The following is a 13614-nucleotide window of genomic DNA, read 5'->3' as shown; positions in this document are numbered from 1 at the left end:
GATCCCGCGCCTGTACGACGTTAGCAGCATCACGGAAAGTCCTGCGCTGTTCAAGGGGGTAGTGCACTTCTTCGCGGACCGCTACTGCGCAATGGGCTTCTAGGGGTAGAGACACATGCTGGGGATCGAGACGCGTGGCTGCATCCTCGGTGCGCCGCTCGCGCTGCTGTTGGGTCTCCCGTTCGTGCCGGTGCGGCGCGACGACATCAGCGAGAACACCTTCGTCACGGAGGGGGACAGCAAGCTACCCGCGGTGCCGATCGCGGTGCGCCATAGCAGCATCAGCGCCGCGTCGCGCGTCGTCATTGTGGACGAGTTCATTTCATCCAGCCGCACGATGGACTCGGCGATGGACTGCGCTGTGGTCGCGGGGCTCACCGTAGTGAAGACGGTAGCGGTGTGCGACATGTCCGCCAGCGGCGGCGTGGACTATATCCACAGGGAGAAGCGGATGAAGAACGCTAATGTGGTGACGCTGTTCCGACTGCGTAGCTGCACGGGCGCCCTTTTCCTACAGATGCTACGTCAAGTCGCGCATATGCGCACCTCCCGCTCCCCTCTCTTCTCCCTCGCGCCGGTATTGAAGCTCTCTATCGACGGCTTGTTCGTGTGCACGTGGCCATGTGTGCCTGTCTTTCCCAGGCATTTTATTGTTGCTTCTCTGCGCTTTGCTCGCCCCCCACCCTCCTTGCGATACGCCTTCCTGTCTCCATCAACGTGCGGATACCTGTGCGCGGCACCCTCCCTCTCCTTCTTACCCCTGTAGGCTGCCTCCCGGACTTTCCCCACTCCCCTATTGTCCTGCGTAAAGGTGACTGTGCTGCGTGTCGGCATTGCGGCGGCGTCGCCGTAACGCGTGCACCACGCCCCCCCCCCCCCCCCCTCGGTGGAGGCGCGCTGCATGCACTCATCTGTGCACACTGCTTCCCTCCTTCTCTTCCCCTTTTATGCTTGCCGCATTGCGTCTCGCATTTGGTTACGCGACAGGCCGACGATACGCACACACACACACACTGAGCGGTGCGCTCGTCAGACATGCCGTCATACGCAGAGATCACCGGGTCCATCATGGCGATGGTGCTCAGCACAGATCAGACGCTCTTCGTACTGTATCACCACAACAGCTACGCGGCAAACCCCGTGATGTTGCGCAGCTCGAAGCCGATGGTGATGCGTGACGTGTTCCTGACCCGGAGCAACGCCTCCTATCCGAACCCGCTCTCATGCCTGTACGTGACTAACGGCACAGACTGCTTCGTCAACTGCGTCATGGCGTGGGTGGTGGCGAAGCCGCTAACCGAGGTACTGGGGTGGCGGCACGCGATAGCTTTGTACATTGGCGCCGGGCTGTTCTCAAGCTTTGCCTACGTGTTCGCCGCGCAGGTGAGCCGCACCAAGACAACCTCGCAGTTCGACTGCAGTGCCACGAGCAACGGTGCCTACGCCAGCTACGCGACGCTGTCCCTAGTGATGCGTGAAACCTACATCCCGTACCTGAAGCGCGTGCCCATCATCTGGGCCGGCGCTCCGTACCTGCTCAAGTGCACCTACGACGAGTACGTTTCGCCGAGACTGGTCGAGCGGCGGCGTGTGGGCGACATCGAACTGCGCAACTGGGGGTTTATCGGCGGCGTCTTCTTCACGCTCATCTACAGCTCGCTGCTTTTCCGCACACGCAGAGACTTCAACTTAGCGAGAACGTTTTTCCAGAACTTGCATCAGCGCGTTGCGGCGCGGAAGTAGCAACTAACGAGCCGCGCGCGCGTGTGTGGCCTGGCAGGCAGCTCCCACGGCTGCACGGCCGCAGACTGCGAGCGATTCGGGCGCGGCTTTCTTGTTTTGGTTGTTTCTCCTCTCTTGGCTACCCTTGTTCTCTCCTGTGCTCAGCCCCCCCCCCCTCCCCCCCATGGCATTGTGGTACTCGTATTCGTGTGTGTGTGGGCGAAGGGTGGGGCGGGAGAAGAAGGCTGTCTGATCGTATGCGCCGGTGGTGCGCGCTTCACAGAAGAAGGCCCGGCGGGGCGGCTGGCTGCCACCCGTCTTTTGCGCACGGCAGGCTCCAAGTACGTGCCTGCCCCAATGGTGCCCAGGCGCACACCCACAAGTGAGTGCAAATGCACCCGTGCAGCCGCCGCTTTCCCGTCCATACTGTCTTCTTCCCTCCTCCACGTCACTCTGCATCACCACCACTCTACCCACACACACGCTACATCGCGACGCATCTGCATACTCCTTGAAGGACTCACACACGCAGACGTTTCCCTGCACGCTGACCTGCTTCCGCTACCTTTATCGTTGGTCCTCATATATCTCCTCCAGGAGCCAGCGCTCCCCCGCGCCCACTGCAGCTCTTCCTCCTCCCTTGGTGCGTCTTTGCCTCTCTATCGTTCTGCGCTGTACTACATCATTTGCTTTGTACCCCAGCGTGCGTGCGGGACCACCTAGCGAGCGGCACAGAGACCGGTGTACCCTCTCCGTCTTCTTTCCCTTCTCCCTCCTCCCTCGTGTGTCCACTGCAGGATGGGGAAGAAAGCCTCGCTACAGCAGTTTCCTGTGATGCCGCCGCGGCTGGCGCACCCAGACGCGCTGGCGGTGGTCGACTTCGCTGTCAACGGGGTGGTCGTGTGTCTGCACCTCGCGTCGCGGTGCCTGCCGTGCGCGTACACGGTCGCGTTACCGGTGGAGGCGGTGTGTGCCAACACGCGGCGCTATAACGGCTTCACGGAGCTGCGTTTCTGCGTGGATGTGCGGCAGCGCAGCGCGCGCTGTCGTGGCCTGTTCCTGGCGCTGCGCCTCCCATGGGGGACAGTGCACTACCTTGGCCCACTGACGCACAACGCCCCCGTGTCGTCGGGGCGCTTTGTGCGCGAGGTACCGTCGGCGGTGACGCTCGTAGTGGACGTGGACTGGTGCGCGCCGGTAGAGGTGGGTGCGCCGCTGCCGTGCGAGATGCTACTGAAGGAGCATGTGCGGACGGTCATCGAGAACGACGAGTTCTGCGGTTCCATCGCTGCGGCGCACGTGCAGAATCTCGTGCGTGACTTGCCCTTCTACGACGCGGCGATGCAGCGCTTCCGCAACTGGTCGGAATACGTCACTTTCTTTGCGGAGTGCTACCGTTGCTGGAAGGTTGTTCAGTATGAGCCGGAGGAGCACGCGGCGCGGGGGCTGAGCAGCCGCACGCCGGCGGGGGAGCAGCGCATGGTTGCCAATTGTTACGCTGGCGACTACGCCCGAGCGGACGCGCACCGCGACCGTGTGAAGCGGCGGGCGCTGCAGGAGTTCCGCGACTGCTTGGCGGCGCGGGGTGTAGAACTGAGCTGGTCGCCGGGAAAGGACGGCAAGGTGGAGCCATCCTTCAACCTCTCACGCAAGCTGCTGCTCAGGCTGGGGTGTGAGAGAAGCTTTCGTACACTGAACAGCGTCAACTACCTGCACGTGCTGGAGGAGCTGCGAGCGTCGCACATGGTACTGTTCTCCGAACTCCATCCCGTGCAGGTGGACGAAGCCGTGTCGACGGACACGTCGCTGGATCTGCTACTGCGACGAACACCCGCCGCCAAGCAGCCCCTCTCTCCGATGCAGGCTTGAGGCCTCTTGCCATTTCCTTGATTTGCCACCGCTAGGCTGTGCTCGTCGTTTTATTTGTTTTTGCCTCCCCCGAACTGGTGGTGTCCATCCGCGGCGCTGCTGCGACACAAAGACGTCCAAACAATGGTGATACTTCGCAGCTTAGTAGTGCAGCAGCGTAGCGGCGTTCTCTGCCGTCCCTCCTTGCAGTGCACGGCGCTGCGTGCCGAGTGGCGGTGGAGGGCCGTCACCTCCTGTTCTCTCGTTTCTTCTACATCTACAACGTGGTTGGTTGTCGCTTCTGCACCCCCCCCCCACCCTCGACATGCTCCGTCTCTCATCTCCCATTTGCTTCTTCTCTGCCTCTACCCCCGGCCTCACTCCTGACGCAGAAAACAGAAGTGTAAGCCGCTGCTACAGTTCAAACACCGCCTCGCTGCTGAGTGCCTGTGACCCCCCTTCCCTCCGCTAGCGCATCCCAATGCCTGGGCGTCATGGTAAGCAGCGCGTGAAGCGCAAGAAGTCCAAGCGGCTGCCCGTGACGGACATGGAGCGAACACTGAAGGACAGCATTCATGGACGAAAGCGCAAGGAGCGCAGTATCCTCAAGAACGTGATACCACCCAAGATGGCGCCCAAGATGAATAAGGTTGCTGTGTCGAGCGCGTTGCCTATGTTCCAGCCTCGCGCCGCAAAGAAGCAGAGGAATCCATGATGCCGTTGCTGCCACGTCTATGCCTCTCTCGCTCTGCGTGGCTCACTGACAGTGCTGAGCCTTTATTTTTTTTTTTTACTGCGTGTGTTTTGTACTTTGTGGACTGTAAGGATACGAGTGGGACTGCGGCACGGGACAGGCGTCTTGGTCCCCGTCTTACTGTGGCGGGCGGTGGCGGGTGGTACGCGTTGCGTGAGACGGCGCTTCGTCTCCCGGGCGTGTATGGCAAGGGACTCTCCGCTCGTCCTCCCTCCCCTCTCCCCCCCCCGGGGAGCGGAGAGCGGAAAAGGCCAGGAAAACTGACATGCTGGTGGGTGCCGAAGCAATGTTGCCCTCTGGGTGCCATGCGCGCTAATATGGCACTGATGGAGACACACATATTCTGTCCTTGTTATTGTAAAGCGTTGTGGAGTTTGTGTGCTGCTGGTCTTGTGTATCTCGTCGATACTGTCTGTGACAACTTTTACCTCTTCTTCGTTAATGGAGTTGCAGTGCGTGAATAGAGGCATGCTTCTCGACGTGCTCTCTTACGCAGTCTCTAAAGCACGTCAAGACTCATACGTCCTATACCCTTTCGCCTCTCGTTCAGCGCAGCGCTCACAGCCGGTGAGCTTGGCTTTATTGGTTCGATCCGGTAGCGAGCAGGCATGGATGCCGGAGAAGCTGCAGCTGTTATTGATGTGGGCCTACTTATGATGTCCATTAGTGCTTCTTTCGCTGGTGATGTGCAGCGGTGGCATATAGCGGTACCCCGAGACGCGGCGGTGACGTTGACCAGTGCTGAGCTGCTTCTACCTGGCGGGAAACACTCCGTTGCGCTGGATGGTCTTCTCCACATGGTCGTCAAGATAGGCCAATTAGCCACCATGGCGCATGTTGTAGTGCTGGCGCGGAGTTGGGTGCAACCGCTGTTTTACACATACGTGCTGCGCTGGCTACGTGCGATGGTACCGATGACTACGGCTGTTTCCCAGCTACCGCGGGCGCTTTTTGCCGTTCAGTGCGCTGGTATCAAGAGCGCACTGGTCGTGCAGTGTGATAATGGGGTGCTTTTCTGTACCCCCGTGCTGGACGGTGTCATCTCTGCCGAGTTGGAGTCAGTATGGGGCGACGTGGGCACCTGCACCACAGTTGACGTGCCGCTGATGGAAGACTGCTTTAGGGAAGTTGGGACCCGTCTCATAGAAGTCATGCGGCGAGATAGCTGCGATGTACACCTCATGTGCGACTCTCGGGATACTTGTCCAACCGCACAACAGCTCGTATCGCTTAATTGTGCTGAGGATATATATTTGGCCGTGAAGCAGCACGTTGCCTTGTGTCAAATGCGCGAGCTCCGCCCCTGTCTTGCAACAGTCGTGCTATGTGGTGATGCCACCGCACTCCCGGCAACTCGTCAGTGTATTGCCCTGTTGGTGTCTGCCTGGCTACCTGACAGTGTCTTGACGTGGGTGTAATTGCTACTTTTGAGCCTTGATTTTCCTCCAATTTAGCTGAGGATTTGAAGACTGTCGTCTATCCCAAAGGATTTGCAGGGATAAAGCTCGCTAGACGCTCCCTAACGAATTCAACCCTGTAGTGCGCTTCTCAGCTCTGCGTTCGCAGCGGCGTACACCCACCAACTGCATTGCCACTTGTTGGGGTTCAACTTGCCATTACTGCACGCGCGCCAACATTTGTTCTACCCCCTTCCTTCCCTCTTTTCCGGTTCCTCTAATGACAGTGCTGCTGTAGCGCCACAGCGCTGGAGCTCAGTTGCATCGGTGAGTCCTTGACTCTGTCCACTTCTCGCTAGTGCCTTAAACAAACACCTTTGAACAGAGTGACGTGGGCAGTTGACGCTGATGATTCCCAATGGCGAAGCGAAGTGGAGTGGCACCCGTCCACAACATGCAGCGCCGTCTTATCAGGAGCTAATGGAGCGCATTCATTTCAATCGAAAGCTCGCACACCTCAGCTCATCGGCGCGGCGGCGCGTCGGCGCCCCGATACCATCGGATTCAGAGGTTCAAGCGGTCTACGCAGCACGCAAAGCAGCTACAGCTCACCAGCACGAAGAGATGTTGCAGGGAGACCGGAATCGCCGCAGGGTTGTGTCATTTCGGTACTATGATGCCTTGATGGCCGCCTCGACGGACAACTCCTTTCAGGAAGCGCAGCCACTGAGTGATGTGGGTGCTCGACGCACTGTTCTTAGGCCACTCAAGAAGCTAGTGGGGATCTTAGCTACGCGGCAGCGCTTTTCAAGTCTCCTGCGCTCTGCCAGCGAGACGAGGGAGCCGCTAAACACCGATCAAGCTTTCCTAAAGGTTGCGGCGGAGTCTGTGCCTGCCTCTCCCTCCCCGTTACCCAACATAAGCACGCTGCTACGCGGAATTACCCTGCCTGACGTGGCTGCGTTCCGGCAACTCGTCAGTGTTGCTCCCGCTGATTTACCCTACGGATTTGTCGAAGCGCCGAGATCCTGCCCATTGCACGAGCCGTTTGCCTTTCAGCTCTACCGCTTTACCCCAGTGCCGATGCCGGAGTTTGTATTGGATGTTGCAGCACAGTCAAGCAAGGAGGTTCGACGAGGTGATGGCGAGAGTCTGTTCGCCCAGCAAGGGGATTGTGTCCCAACGATGATGACCGTTCAGCCGTCTTCGGGTGTGGCGAACGACTCACGCTACACGCCTTGTTACACGAGCGCGCGATCTGTGAAAGGAGCCACGCTGACACGGAGTCCTACGGACGCTGCTCCGACCACAGGCTAGAGAAGTCTGCGCCATGGCAAAGGGGCACTCACAAGGTACTGCCGGTGCCGGATGTAGACTACACTTCTGTTCTCCCCCCTCGACGGTTTTTCTTTTCTCTGCGCTTCTTTTTGTGTGTAGGTATGTGTGTGTACTTGTCGACACTGACGCCGCAGGAACATCACCGCTATCGATGAGTGAGCTGTGTGGCCGATCACGCTCAGTCTGCGACAGACTTCCCATTTTGTTCTCACAGTGCCTTTTTCCCTATACGTTGGTGCTCTATGCTGTGAGGCACAGGCGTTCCGACTGAGAGCCTTCACGTGGGTACTTTCCAGGCGCGCTGCCGGATGACGGTGACTCACCTGTGCCTTTAGCAAACGCATTTCATGTGCTTCCGTGGATGTACCTCATCATCTCCTCCTTTACCCTATCGACACCCTCGCCCATCTATGCCGCTGTTCGACAGCGTTATCGATACTCACGTGCGCACACACGTATGCACAACGCAGTAGACACAGGGTTAACCACTTCACGTGGAGATGTCGCTTGATGTGTCCCTAGGGCCATGGAAGGCGGACAACTCCACATCCCAATGCGAGTTGTGCGGGGTTTTCTTTAATTTCTTTCGCCGTCGCCATCATTGTCGTTGCTGCGGCGGCATTTTCTGCTCCTCTTGTACAAATCAAATGTACTCCATCCCCACGTATCTGTCGCTGATTCCGCAGCGAGTGTGCCGAGGGTGCCACGTCATGCTTGCCACTCGTGAAGCTGGCCGCTGTCAGCAACACGATCGTGCACTGGTTCACCGACCGCGCAACAAACCAGATTTGGCGGTTGCTAAACAGGGTTCCCCCACTCTTACCGGGCGACATCTGAAGGACACGGATGGTGCCTCAGCAGAATGATTGCGTGGAGACAAAGTCCTGCGGTTCTCTCGATGCCGGTCACAGTTCCTCTCTGACGGAAACAACAGCGATAGTCTCAGTGACCACGACAACGCTGAGGGCGAGGAAATCGAGGATACCGGCTCCGCGACAGCGACTGAGGTTCTGTCGGCATCTAGTGAGCATCTTTTCCAACAACTCCCAATTGCATTAGTGCAGAGGGACGGCATTCTTCACGCAGCCGTGCTGCCGCTATGGAATGCGCTACTGCACTCGCTCTCTCATCGCCTATACGATTAGCATCCCGACTCTCTCCTAGGAAGAAGCGACGAGTGGCGGAGGAGCCCTGCTTGAGGAGTCGTGCTTTAAACCGATCAATGGACTGCTTAAAAATATGTTCGTCTTCCTCAAAGGGGAACTCCTCCATTTACTGCTCGTCGAGGCGGAGATGAGGCTCGTTGCGAGCACGTGTGCTTTCTGGGCAGGCGACGAAGTACTTTACAAGCGCTCTACTGACCATCCTTTTGTGGAAAATAACGTCGAAGTGAAAGGTGACACTGCCTCCCGTGTCTTGTTGCTGCCATGGTGCTTCAGCGAGGAGCTCGGCATTGCTCGAAGCTAAGCGGATGAGTACAACCGAAATCGTTTAAGGAACGCACGTAGGCCGTTTTTCACCTTTCTCGCATCATCAGTCAAGTCCCTTACTACCGACCTACCAACAGGGGAAAAGCGAAGTCCCATTGTACGTAAACCACAAAGCACGGCAACCAAAATTCCGCTTCCTCCCAGCCTGCTCCACTTCCCCCTTTACCTACTGCTTTTAGTTTCTTCATGTTGACTGATGTATTCTGTACACCAGTTGCACTCTTCTTGTGTTTCTTTGCGTCAGATGCCCCTCTAATTGTTGTCTCTCCTTCTTACTGCGTGTGTGTGTGTGTGTGTGTGTGTGTGTGCTTGACCTTCTGGGCTCTCTAGCCGCCATACGTGCGAGGTATTCGGTTCATTCTTGTTGGCTGCAGCTACCCGATTCACCTCCACATATTTTTTTCCTTTGCTGCTCTGCTTGTCTAAATCCCATCAATACCAGTACGGCCGAGCGCTACACAAGAGTGAGATGATTACTCGGTACAATGTGATGGGCAGGCTGCTGCGATCGGTGCATGCGTATGTGTATGAGGATGCCAGCACTCAACTGACTCGGATAGTTTAGAGAAGCACATGCCTTCGAAGCTGTGGGCTGTCACTGTCTCTTACTCTCGTTTGTGGCCTTTGAGTGTGGCGGTAGTGATAGGGGGAACGTAGGTGTGTGTGCCTGCGTTTGTGTAGTTCACGTTTCCTTTCTTCTTGTCGTGATTCAGCTCAAGCAGGAGAGCTGTCGAGTTAATGTTCTTTTCGGAGGTCTTTTGTTCGTGTCTGCTATTAAACCATCACGCACAATTAGATGCTGTGCGCCAGCGCTCTTGAAGTAGCGCCACGAGAAGCGCAAGAGCCGTATGGTTGTCCTTCTTGCTGAGGCACGCCTATTCCTACCTCTGCTTTCCTTTTTCTTGCGAGCACCCTCTTCTTTTCTAATGCTTCGTCTGCCTTCGCCACAGACCTACGGCGCATACTCCCGCTTCCCTTTCCCTCTCTCCGTTCTCTCCACCGTTCATCAACAAACTTGTTGGCCTGCTTCGCAGGCTCTCTTTGCTCTCATCTCATCTCCTTTTCTTTTGAATTAGCAGCGCATGTCTACGCATGTTCGTGCTGGTTCTCTTCAAGTTTGTGTGCGCCTCCTGCGATAGGGGGCCTTCGTCTGTTTCCTCTGATGACCTCTAACACACTCACACGCGATTGGTGCTTTGTGGCCCTTTCGCTGCTGTGCGCTCTTTTTTGGTGGGACGTCATTTTGTTTGTGGCGCGCTTCCTCGTCCCGTTGTCTCTTTCCTTCACCCCCCTCCCCCATTCCCGGCAGTACATCGCTGCCAGAGGTGCATTCGACTTTACGTTACTCATTTTCATTCCTACGGCCCATCACACTCCCGTTTCCCTCTGCGTTCTTTTTCCAGTGTTGTACGTGGCGTGTTTTACATTCTCTAGTTCGTACCGCGTCTAGTGTGTACGTTCTCTCAGTGTCCGCGCCGAGTTCTCTGAATATATTCTGTTATGGCTTTCAAGCTCTTCTCTCTTTTTCTCGGGCGTCGTGCGCCTGTGTCTGGCCTTTCCCTGGCTGGGAGACCCACCACTAGTCTGCGTGTTTGCGTGTTAGTGAGAATACACCGGTGTGGGCATATATGGTTGCCTCTTCCTTAAGTTCGCTTTCCCATGAATGCCTCCAGTCCCTCTGGGTTTCTCCTGTGGAAGCAGAGCACCGCTCCTCGCACGGGAGCGTTTTCATGTGTCCTCTGCGACGGGCGTCTCTGCGTCTGTCACCGTGGCGGCAGGGACCGGATTACGTGAATATCGTGCTTGTCAGCTGTCCACCACGACCCGCATTGGTTGAAATGAGACTGGTGTCTCTACTGGTTTGTTTGCGCATTGTGTTGCTGCCGTTTCTCTTGTGTTGCTCTTACTCTCTGACACCCACCCTCTCCCTGTCTTCCTTACGCTTGCGCCATTCATGGCTTTGGGGTTTATCCGGTGGAGTGGCGGAGCCCTCTGTAGTTGTTCTGATAATGAACGTCTCGCAGTTTCTCAAGTCCTTTAAGAAAAACCTCGCGGCAAAGGCCAAGTGTGGTGCTTCGGAGCGGCAAGCCAACGAGCGCACGACTGCACATGGAGAAGAAGATGTGAGTGACGACTTTCACTCAGCCAGTGACGAGGCAGAGGAAGAGGCCGAGGATGAAGAGGTGATTCTCGGCGGCCGATCAGAGAAGCTCGCCAGCAAGCGGTACGCTACAAAGACGAGCTGCAGCAATCGAAACCGGGAATTTCCCTCCTTGAAGGTGGTTGAGACCAACAGTACCCGTGCTGTCGAGATGGGTCACTTTCAGCGGCAACGCGCCGTCATGGCGAGGCAGCCAAGAAGTACGCAAAAGCGGCCCCGCGCAGAAGTGGTGGCGGCTGTGCGGGCCGAGTTGTTGCGGCAACGCGAGCAGCTGCACGCTTCACATGTATCCGATTCAGCAAATGTGGTCGATGCGCCGGTGGAGAAGGTGCAGACCACCATGATCGAGGTAGAAGACCTTCTCCAGGCAAGCGCGCCAACAGCTCCCACCTGTGCTTCAGTGCTGGACTTTTTGCCAGCAACGCCTCTACCTGCTGCTCATCAGGCGACACCTACGACAGCATCAAGTGTCGTATCGACCGCAACTGCAACGAATGAACAACAGCAGCCACCAAACCCAGCCACAAGCCTGACAGCCGTCGCACCCCTGGAAAGCGGTGCATCAGTGGAGGGTTCTCCGCAGCTGCCCAAGAAGAGATCAAAGTTTGAGCTCGCAATGACACTCGCTCGCGATGATGCGACCACCTGAAAGGAGAATGAGAGGCGCAGAGGAAGAAGCGCTCGGGTTATCCAGGAAGGCGGAAGGGCTGTGGAAGAAAGGCAACGCTTCTCCTTTCCCACCGCTTACCCCCGGAAAGTGCGTTTACGCTGACAGCGTCGTGACTAGGTCTTCAGAGATACGTTGCCTCGATAAAGCGAAGAGAAATGCCGGAACACAAACATGCATGGAGAGCAGCAGACACTACCGGCCAACTGTCCTGTCTGAGGGCTTCTCATCGACTCCTTTATCCACTCCCTTTCTTAGTGTTGTGAGCACTGCGGTGAAGGCGCTCTGCATATCTTTTCGTGCCCACTCACTCTCACCCGCTTCCGTAGCAGTGGCGCGTGCTGTGCGTCAAAACAGTACACCCAACGCGCTCTCCTGATCTCATTCTCGTTGTCTCCCTCACCGCGTGTGCCAGAGCTCTCTCTCTCTCTCTCTCCTCATGCCTCCGTGATCTCAACAGTGGCACTGCTGGGCCCCTTCTTCTTCTACACTTCACCCCTTTTTGTTTTCCAGCACAGCACACCGCCGGGGTGACATTGCAGTGCACCCTGCTGCTCAGGCGTGCCGATGTGGTGGTAGTTGTACCGTATGCTGGAGCAGGGACACATTCGAATAAGTGCCGTGAACTATTTCACAATCTGCTTCACGGTCTTCTCACTTCTTCATCTTTGCGCCTCGCTCTCTGTCCCTCTGTCTCGGAGAGCATGGAGAAGTACACACTGGGCCCTGTTATTGGGGAAGGCCAATTTGGCAGTGTGCGCATGGCCACGGTCAAAGCAACTGGGCAGACGGTTGCTGTGAAGCTGCTACACGTGCCCCGGCTTACGGAAGGGATTCCGCATCCGGTGGCGCGGGAGCTTCTCATTGCCTCTCGTCTTGACTCGCCGTTTCTCGTAAAGACAATCGAGATTACACCGTATGGGTCCCACATGGCTGTCGTCATGGAGCGCTGTGTGGAAGACTTGGCATGTGTCTTGCGCAAGTGCAGACCGACTCACCCGCTTCCGCTGCTGTTGACGCAGTCCTATCTGCGGATGCTTCTTACTGCGCTACACTCAATGCACGCTAGCGGTATTCTACACCGCGATGTAAAGCCCTCAAATTGCTTTGTCGCTGCGGACGGGTGCCTCAAGCTCGGCGACTTTGGTCTCAGTCGCCCACTAGGGTCGGACATGTCGCACGAGGTGGTCTCGCGCTGGTACCGTGCACCAGAGCTGCTTTTTGGCCATCGACGTTACGGGTACGAGGTGGATGTGTGGGCGGCCGGGTGCGTCTTTGCCGAGCTCCTGCGGGGTCACGGACGCCCTCTCTTCACAGGTGATGGGGATATCAGCCAAATTGCGAAGATCTTTGACGTATTCGGCACCCCCACAGGCGCAACGTGTAACTTCTACCGCCAGTTGCCGGACTGGGAGAAGGTGTATTTCGAAGAAAAGAAGGGAACTGGCCTGCCGGCGCTGCTGCCGTTTGTGCCCTCTGAGGCGCTTGACTTATTGTCAACAATGCTCGCTCTAGATCCGGCGTCTCGGTGCAGCGCGGCGGAGGCGCTCAACCACCCCTTCTTCGGTCTGTCAAACATCGCACTGCACGCCTGACATGTCGACAGAGTACCCAGGGCACTGGGGTAAAGATGGCCGAAGTAAAGAGACCTCAAACCGCAACGAATTCAGCATCACAGAACGGAACGCGTACGCGCGTTTCACATGTTACCGACGCCGCCTCTCCACTCTCACCCGTCGCTTACACTCAGTGTTGTGGCTTGTGTCTGCCCTAAATGTGCGCCGGCATGTTGTCGAGGTGCTGCCTGTGTACAGGAACGGAATTGGCGAGTCTCACTTGTTGTGTTTAGCAGCACCACATGCCGCTCTGTGTGTGAAGTTTTCCTCTTTTTTTTTTCTCGCGCTTACGCTCTCATCGTTGCATGGCCTCCGACACGCTACCACCTCTCACACACATTTCCTACTTGTCTAGTATGTGATCCTGCGGCGCGTTCTTGTTCAGCACGCCATTTTCTACGTTGCTCATCATTGTGATGCACTCCAGTAGACGCACATCATGCAGGCCGGGGTTGTCGGGTCGAGACATGCAGTCTACCCGAGTCGCTCCAGTGCTGATGGCAAAGCACGTTCGCGAGGACAGGACGGCGCGTTCCCTGAATGGCCAGGGTTGAGGTGCAGTGCCGTAGGGGTAGAGAAACGCCGGCTCTCTCTGCGTCGATGTGCTCACCTGCTTCCGGC

At 57.0% G+C, this 13614-nt stretch overlaps 8 protein-coding genes across 8 annotated transcripts; all 8 read left to right on the top strand.

Moving 5' to 3' along the window:
• Positions 1–115: 115 nt before the first annotated feature.
• LBRM_26_0120 (adenine phosphoribosyltransferase) lies at positions 116–766 on the top strand (the record flags this gene model as incomplete). Its single annotated transcript, XM_001562196.2, has 1 exon — positions 116–766. The coding sequence occupies one exon, from the start codon at positions 116–118 to the stop codon at positions 764–766; it is 651 nt and encodes a 216-aa protein (XP_001562246.2).
• A 269-nt stretch (positions 767–1035) lies between these two features.
• LBRM_26_0110 (conserved hypothetical protein) lies at positions 1036–1743 on the top strand (the record flags this gene model as incomplete). The annotated part of the gene is made up of 1 exon (XM_001562195.1): positions 1036–1743. The coding sequence occupies one exon, from the start codon at positions 1036–1038 to the stop codon at positions 1741–1743; it is 708 nt and encodes a 235-aa protein (XP_001562245.1).
• A 777-nt stretch (positions 1744–2520) lies between these two features.
• LBRM_26_0100 (conserved hypothetical protein) lies at positions 2521–3591 on the top strand (the record flags this gene model as incomplete). The annotated part of the gene is made up of 1 exon (XM_001562194.1): positions 2521–3591. One exon carries the CDS (start codon positions 2521–2523, stop codon positions 3589–3591), a length of 1071 nt encoding a protein of 356 aa, XP_001562244.1.
• A 460-nt stretch (positions 3592–4051) lies between these two features.
• On the top strand, positions 4052–4285 carry LBRM_26_0090 (conserved hypothetical protein; the record flags this gene model as incomplete). The annotated part of the gene is made up of 1 exon (XM_001562193.1): positions 4052–4285. One exon carries the CDS (start codon positions 4052–4054, stop codon positions 4283–4285), a length of 234 nt encoding a protein of 77 aa, XP_001562243.1.
• A 647-nt stretch (positions 4286–4932) lies between these two features.
• On the top strand, positions 4933–5742 carry LBRM_26_0081 (conserved hypothetical protein; the record flags this gene model as incomplete). Its single annotated transcript, XM_003723136.1, has 1 exon — positions 4933–5742. One exon carries the CDS (start codon positions 4933–4935, stop codon positions 5740–5742), a length of 810 nt encoding a protein of 269 aa, XP_003723184.1.
• A 387-nt stretch (positions 5743–6129) lies between these two features.
• On the top strand, positions 6130–7038 carry LBRM_26_0080 (conserved hypothetical protein; the record flags this gene model as incomplete). The annotated part of the gene is made up of 1 exon (XM_001562192.1): positions 6130–7038. The coding sequence occupies one exon, from the start codon at positions 6130–6132 to the stop codon at positions 7036–7038; it is 909 nt and encodes a 302-aa protein (XP_001562242.1).
• Positions 7039–10558: 3520 nt separating this feature from the next.
• Positions 10559–11359, top strand: LBRM_26_0070 (conserved hypothetical protein; the record flags this gene model as incomplete). The annotated part of the gene is made up of 1 exon (XM_001562191.2): positions 10559–11359. The coding sequence occupies one exon, from the start codon at positions 10559–10561 to the stop codon at positions 11357–11359; it is 801 nt and encodes a 266-aa protein (XP_001562241.1).
• Positions 11360–12081: 722 nt separating this feature from the next.
• Positions 12082–12972, top strand: LBRM_26_0060 (putative protein kinase; the record flags this gene model as incomplete). The annotated part of the gene is made up of 1 exon (XM_001562190.2): positions 12082–12972. One exon carries the CDS (start codon positions 12082–12084, stop codon positions 12970–12972), a length of 891 nt encoding a protein of 296 aa, XP_001562240.1.
• Between the last annotated feature and the right edge of the window lie 642 nt (positions 12973–13614).

This window comes from Leishmania braziliensis, chromosome 26, assembly GCF_000002845.2.
Source record: "Leishmania braziliensis MHOM/BR/75/M2904 complete genome, chromosome 26".
In the NCBI taxonomy this organism is placed as follows: domain Eukaryota; phylum Euglenozoa; class Kinetoplastea; order Trypanosomatida; family Trypanosomatidae; genus Leishmania; species Leishmania braziliensis.
The sequence above is the reverse complement of the archived record's forward strand: the minus strand, read 5'-3'. Positions and strand labels throughout refer to the sequence as shown.